This window comes from Sorghum bicolor, chromosome 5 (genome assembly GCF_000003195.3).
Source record: "Sorghum bicolor cultivar BTx623 chromosome 5, Sorghum_bicolor_NCBIv3, whole genome shotgun sequence".
In the NCBI taxonomy this organism is placed as follows: Eukaryota; Viridiplantae; Streptophyta; class Magnoliopsida; order Poales; family Poaceae; genus Sorghum; species Sorghum bicolor.
This window is the reverse complement of record NC_012874.2, coordinates 13,097,109-13,104,255: the sequence shown is the minus strand read 5'-3', so window position 1 is coordinate 13,104,255 and position 7,147 is coordinate 13,097,109. Positions and strand designations below refer to the sequence as shown.

At 37.9% G+C, this 7,147-nt stretch overlaps 1 protein-coding gene across 24 annotated transcripts; it reads right to left on the bottom strand.

The window, feature by feature from the left end:
* On the bottom strand, positions 2,551–6,300 carry LOC110435686. Of its 24 annotated transcripts, none has more exons than XR_002453506.1 (10): positions 6,042–6,287; positions 5,809–5,921; positions 5,090–5,156; positions 4,469–4,588; positions 4,242–4,362; positions 3,734–4,140; positions 3,473–3,517; positions 3,212–3,377; positions 3,058–3,135; positions 2,551–2,834 (listed from the first exon to the last, which is right to left on the bottom strand). XR_002453506.1 is itself a non-coding variant. In XM_021461589.1 (8 exons), exons 3-8 carry the CDS (start codon positions 5,061–5,063, stop codon positions 2,736–2,738), a joined length of 531 nt encoding a protein of 176 aa, XP_021317264.1. In that variant the 5' UTR covers positions 5,064–5,156; positions 5,809–5,921; positions 6,028–6,297; the 3' UTR covers positions 2,551–2,735. The 24 variants fall into 24 exon arrangements, 4 of the variants coding, with proteins under 4 accessions (XP_021317264.1, XP_021317265.1, XP_021317263.1 ...); XR_002453507.1 differs by having other exon boundaries at positions 3,762–4,140; XR_002453504.1 differs by having other exon boundaries at positions 3,850–4,140; positions 6,042–6,286.

Sequence of the window (7,147 nt, the reverse complement as noted above, 5' to 3'; positions counted from 1 at the left end):
CTGAGATAACCTTGAGTCTTACTACTAGCTTGTATCTATACTTTTATCTTTTCTTATCTTTTATATTCTTTATTTATTTTCTTTACTCTTACCTTATGGAAAACCAAAATTCTAAATCGATCCATGAGTCTGCAATCCCTTCAGTAACTGACCTTTTACCATGGGAATCATCACAGCCTATCCAAACATCCCAGTATAAGTTAAGTTCTAGGTTGATTGCCATGATTCAAAACCTATCTTTTTCGGGAAAGGAAGACGAAAACCCTTACCTTCATATTAGAGATTTTGAGCAAACATGTGATTGCCTTCGTATTGAAGGCATTTCTGATAAAACTTTACGTTGGAAGCTTTTTCCTTTTTCCTTAAGGGGAGAAGCTAGACAATGGTACAGTCAGAAGGTAAGTCAACAACAAGGTGAATGGGGAGTTTTACGAGCCAACTTTTGTCTAGATTTCTATTCCCTCGACCGTATAGCCGACCTTAGACTCGAAGTCCTATCTTTTAAACAAAAAGATAATGAAACTTTGGGAAAATCCTAGAAACATTTTTTCTCATCTTTTAGAATCTGGTCCAAACCTTAATCTTGAAGACCCTGTTCTTTTATTTCACTTTTTCCGAGGTCTTCAGAAAAATCACAAACAAATGCTACACACAATGTCTAGAGGTTCTTTCTTTCGCATCCCTACTGATGAAGCTAGAGTGATCCTAGATAGAATCCTAGAAGCTGAGATGGATAATACCCTTCATGATGAAACCTATGAAGCCGAAGTAGACACTCTGCCAAATTCTTCAGCTACTTTAGCTATCCCAAGTTCTGAGCCACAAGAGGAAGAAATTCCACCACCGGACTTCATGCTGGATATAGAATCCGATCTTTTTGCCGATTTTGGAAACATTTCAAACTAGCATTCTATTGACAAACCCCAAAACGGCCAGTTTAGCATTTATTTGCCAAGTGAATATCAATTGAGAGAGCTTATCTCAGTAATGAGTAGCGAATGGTTGGAGGAATCAGAGCTTACCTCTGATGTGATCTGTTTGGACACACCCTCTATAACTATACGCTGTGCTTATAATTCTGATCGATTTAATGCTCTCTATAATCCTGTTGTGGGGATCAACATCATGTCTAAATCTTTTGCACTTAACTATTTAAAAATCTTGTCTTAACCCCCACAACAAAGGTCATAAAAGAATCTTCGAGACGATTAGTCCCCAGTCTTGGAATTATTAATGTCCTACCTCTTACGGTAGAAGGCTCCATGGTTCATTTGAACTTCTATATCTTTGATACATGGGACTTTGACCTGTTGATAGGACAACCTTTTAGAAGACTCCTTTATGAAGGTCATACTGGAAAGCTACACATTTCTTTTGGAAAAACCTTTAAAATCCCAATAACAATTTCACACTCCTTAAATAATAAGGCCGAGTCATATCTTTTGCCTGATCCTATGGAGGAGGTAAAGGCTGCATCTTTAGAGCTTTTAGATGGACCAGACTTAGAAGACGAAACTCCTTTCTTCACAGAAGAAGAAGCCGAACCTTCTGAGCCTAAACCCTTAGATGAGTTTGCAGAAGCACCTAGACCCCCCATAGAGCTTAAAACTTTACCACCCGGTCTTACATATGCTTTCCTAAACAATAATCCAGAGTTCCCTGTAATCATTAGCGATAAACTCACTCAGGATCAAACTCTGCGATTAATGACCATTCTTGAGAAACATCACTCAGTGTTCGGCTACTCACTCCAAGATCTTACAGGAATCAGTCCTATGATTTGTACCCATCATATTCCAACAGATCCTTCTGTTTCACCCTCTCGAGAACCCCAACGGAGACTTAATAACACTATGAGAGAGGTAGTTAAAAAGGAAGTTATAAAGTTGTTGCATGCAGGGATTATATATCCTGTGCCGCACAGTGAGTGGGTGAGCCCGGTATAAGTTGTGCCTAAAAAGGGAGGCATGACTGTTATTATGAATGAAAAGAACGAGCTAATTTCGCAATGCACCGTCACAGGATGGCAGATGTGCATAGACTATAGAAAACTAAACAAAGCCACGAGAAAGGATCACTTTCCTTTACCTTTCATAGATGAGATGCTAGAGCGGTTAGCGAACCATTCGTTCTTTTGTTTCTTAGATGGATATTCAGGGTATCATCAGATCCCGATCCATCCCAATGATCAAAGCAAAACCACTTTTACATGCCCATATGGAACCACTACAAGAAATGTGTCATCTTTTGACATTTGATATATGTCACAATTCATGCAAAATAAGTCATAGATCAACATTTATGACACCAAGTTGACGAAAATTGAAATGTCAAAAGATGCGCGTCTTTAATGACAACTTGTGACGTTTAAGTGTTCATGTCATAATATCATGACATTGGTTTTAGATGTCACAAGTGTTTATGACATCTACTTTTACGTCATAGTTCTTACTTTTACGTCAGTTCTTAGGCCTTGTCACGTAAGATGACTCACTGATTTGGCTCGATCCATACCATCACGTACCACACCCACACATCAAACAATCCACATTAACATATGTAGGTCCAACAATATATTCCATTCATGACCAAATCAACAGGTTCATTTGTCATTCATCAATATATTTATTACATTCATCACGAACACCAAACTATAGTTCAACAAGTGAACTTAGTCACAAAGTTATCTCAGAAAAATTGGAAATCTCACATCCCTATCTCACAAGTGACCTTAGTCACCAAATTACTAATAGTTGAACAGGTGCTGGCAGCGAGGTGTTTCTGGTGTCCGGAGCATGAGTGAATACCTTAGGTTGCTGAAATTTCTCTATATCCTATAGAAAAAACATCAGAAACAAACATCACTTGTTGAAATAAATGAAAAGTTAGCCATGCTGCCTTGCTGATGTTACACAATCTCTAATCTACATTCTTCAAATCTAAACAAAGCCCAAAAAAATACTGAATACAGTTTCCATTTACAGCAAAATTATTAAATTTCAGTGTGGCAACTTAGGTAGGAAATGTACAAAGAATGTAAAAAAATATTCTACTTACCAAATCATAGTCGATATTAAGGAAATTAAAAGCCTTTTCAGCAAGTTTACTTGTAGATTCAGCATACAAGATACTTTGCTATTAAAAATAAGGAAAAAGGAAATTAGTTAGAAAAATAAATAAATCACGAACTAGATGCACAAAAGAAACATACCGAAACCCAAAGAGACATTATCAATTTCCTAACTTGACTTGGATCTTCAGATAACACAGAAGTTCCAACTTGAATAGCAATTGTGCTTAGACATTTACCCATAGCAATACTGTTCACTAATTCATTTGAAGTTGCACTGACTTGTTTTGATTTGAAAACAGTAGGACTGCATTGGAAAACGGAGACAAAAAATAATAATAAAAAATAACTTACCATTAATAATAGATAAAAAAACCAAAAATAATCATAAATCATATATACCTGGTAGCACCTTCTGCTAACATTCCTTTCCACTTACACAACGACCTGTACAAAACATATTCATCTGGAGTCACATTTCTTGTGTCTATTACACACTGATTTGCTACACGCTTAATACATAAGTAGGCTGCACACTGTATCAGTTCAAAGATATGCAGCTTATGCATTACCTAAACCAATTCTCAGACATTGCAGATGGATTAAGAGAACTAAACAGCATGTCTTTGCTAGAAAAAAATAACAGGAAACTAGCAGTCACACCTGATGATCAGATGGAAGAAGCACACACCTGCTCGATGTGAAAACCCAATATATTGCACACTAGTACCGTTGTTTGAATGGACTATTCTCTAATCATAGACAGAGAGAAGCCTTACCAATCTTTAAGAAAATAGCACCATCCAAAGCTCAGATTTCAGTACGGATACATTGCTTTCGATTTTGTCTCGGTGCTAGCTGTGTTTTTTGAAACATAAACAAATTAAAGGCGCAGCTGTAGGTCTTTCCATGGCGAGCTGAAGCTTAACGGTGTAGGTTACATTAGCTGACACTTTGGAACGTCGGCCACTACTGTACATGGATAGTTTGAAGCCTCGCTTTGAATGACAAGCAGTAGTTCATCAATCTGGTTATGTTTGTTTTCAAGTGAGGTTCTATCATTTCATCATCTGCAATGTATAATCAGATGTATTCATTACAAATTATTTGAGTAGGAATGGTTTGGTCAGAGTTCCTGTGTAAGAGACAAGGTATAGTGATTTTAACATACCGTTGGTTTGGTTCTGCTGTTGTTGCATTGATATGGTACTTCTTGTCGACAAGGCTGAATGAGATGTAATCTATAATGCATCTGGGTTCTAGGTGGTGACCCTTGGTGTCCAGCTTTGAACCTACAATTTCATCAGACCTCAGTATTCTTCTATATATATAAAATACATTGATAGTCAGTCTATGCATAGCTACAAAGGGAAAGTACACAAGAAAATTGACATGTACCTACGAATCATCCAAAACATGTATATGTGCTCTCAGACTATCATCAAGTGGGTGGTATTCTCAAATCTCAAGTTATTAAGACATGGATACAAATTGCAGGTTGCCAATAATGGAGATCACCTAGGGATGGGAAAGGAAAAAGGGCAAATAAACAGTCTGTATATTAATAGGTATGGAAAACGAAGAAGGGCAAATAAACAGTCTGTGTATTCATATGTAGTTGGAATCATATAGGTAGAAGAGAACTCTAAACTGTAACTCATTAATCTGTTTGCACTGGGAATTTCTACAATTTTGAATAGTAGACTATGTAAATATAGCACTCATATATCATGTACATAATGTTGGTATCTTCAGCAACGACAATTTGATTTTTAAATATATTGTAAGCGAGGGTAGCAATTACATATAGGATTCAGTAGGAAAATGAATCACATAATTTGATGGCTCAATCCGTATTGCAGAGTATAATAATAAGGGATTCCTTGAAAGTGTAGGAAAACAATTCAATGGTAGTTGTGAGTTTTAAACATTTAGTACTAAACCAATGCATTGCTAGTTGAGAAGACATACTGATTATATATGGATCTGACATAGGATTTGCAGTTAGGGAAAATGTACCCGGTCTGCTGCAAGGTAACAGATAGTGCCTTCGTCAATATCCTGACTTTAATACGTAGTGCCAATCCTGCAAAAACATTGTTACCTTCACTCCAAAATCATGAATCTTGAATTTGTGAGGATTCAGAAACAGAGCATGAAGCCCTTATTTATTTGATAAAGGCAAAAAAAAAAAGTTAGCCTGAGGATATTGGATTGCAGGATAAGGACATATTTAATATACCTAGTCAAAATAGAATATGTCTGAAATTGAACCTCAATACAACTATAAATTCACAGCTGAAACCATAAACTAACGACTTTGCAGTTTAATACGTAATGCCAATCCTGCAAAAACATTTGCTACCTTCACTTCAAAATCATGAATCTGTGAGGATTGAGAAACAGAGCATGAAGCCCCTATTTATTTGATAAAGGCAAAAAAAGAAGTTAGCCTAAGGATATTGGATTGCAGGGTAAGGACATATTTAATATACGCAGTCAAAATAGAATAGGTATGAAATTGAATCTGAACCCACTGATACAAATATAAATTCATACTTTAAACCATAAACTAACGACTTTGCAGGATCAGCACATTTGAAAGTCGAACCTGAACCCACCAAAATAAAATCGGAACTCACAGAACAAACCATGAACTAATCAAACTGATCAACAACTGAACCAATAGAATGAACGCGACCTGCTCAAAAATAGGCAGCTAGGGTTTCGTGTAGCACCTGTAGCACACGAGCAAACAGAGCAGAGGGAGAAGGTGTTGAGGTGCTCCGCAGCTACTGCTCCTCCTCCACAGTCGTTCGCCAAAAACTCCCGAAGAAGCCGCGGATCCTAGCTGCAGGAGTCAACCACATCAAATCAGATGCACAGAGAAGAAAAGTGATTGGACGAACGACGGAGTGAGCGAATCATTTGCTCAGTCGATCAATGCTACAACATACCGACCACTGCTCACCGGATGGGGGTTCACCAGATCGGGATTCGCTATATGGGGTTCCGATAGGAGGAGGAACTGTCACCCACAGTGCTTGCGTTGCCTGGACAGAGAAGGAGCGGAGAGGTGGCCGCTGGATGGAGTTCTGCTCGCCGGACGAGGTTCTGCCAGATGGGATTCCAACAGCCCTTGCGGCGGCGGCGAGCCTGGGAAGGGAGGGGCACACGAAAGGATAAGGCAGGGCGTGGGTTTGGCTGGGCTGTTTCGCCCTTTTAGGTTAGCGGGCTTTGCCGTTGCCGAGGGTGCACTGAAGACATTTTTTGACATTAAATCATATATGTCACTAAGTTGAGATGGCTTTTAAAAAAACGTCGTAAACTGTTTGATTTAGTGACATTTTGATCACATGTCATGCCATAATCGTTATAAGATGATACATTTCTTGTAGTGAACTTATGCTTACCGTAGAATGTATTTTGGGTTATGTAATGCACCAGCTTCTTTTCAAAGATGCATGATGTCTATATTTTCTGATATGATTGAAGAGATTATGGAAGTTTTCATGGATGATTTCTCTGTTTATGGAAAAACTTTTGATAGTTGTCTTGAAAACTTAGACAAGGTTTTGCAAAGATGTGAAGAAAAGCACTTAATCCTTAATTGGGAAAAATGTCATTTCATGGTTAGGGAAGGAATAGTGCTGGGACACCTAGTGCCTGAAAGAGGTATTGAGGTAGATAAAGCTAAAATTGAAGTAATTAAACAACTACCTCCACCTGTGAATATAAAAGGAATTCGAAGCTTTCTTGGCCATGCTGGTTTTTATCGTAGATTCATAAAAGATTTTTCATTCATTGCTAGACCACTTACTCTTTTGCTAGCCAAGGATGCTCCTTTCGAATTTGATGATGCATGTCTAACATCTTTCAATTTATTAAAGAAAGCACTCATCTCTGCACCAATCATTCAACCCCCTGATTGGTCTTTGCCTTTTGAAATTATGTGTGATGCTAGTGATTATGCTGTGGGGGCAGTATTGGGACAAACTAAAAATAAGAAGCATCATGCAATTGCTTATGCCAGTAAAACTTTGACCGGAGCTCAACTTAATTATGCAACCACTGAAA

Coding starts and splice junctions, on each gene's coding strand:
- LOC110435686 (XM_021461589.1), bottom strand. CDS start 5,063: ATGTCAGATCCATATATAATCA. Junction 4,363..5,041: donor GTCAGATCCATATATAATCA/GTATGTCTTCTC, acceptor ATGAAATTGTAG/GTTCAAAGCTGGACACCAAG. Junction 3,136..3,211: donor TAATGTCTCTTTGGGTTTCG/GTATGTTTCTTT, acceptor TATTTTTAATAG/CAAAGTATCTTGTATGCTGA.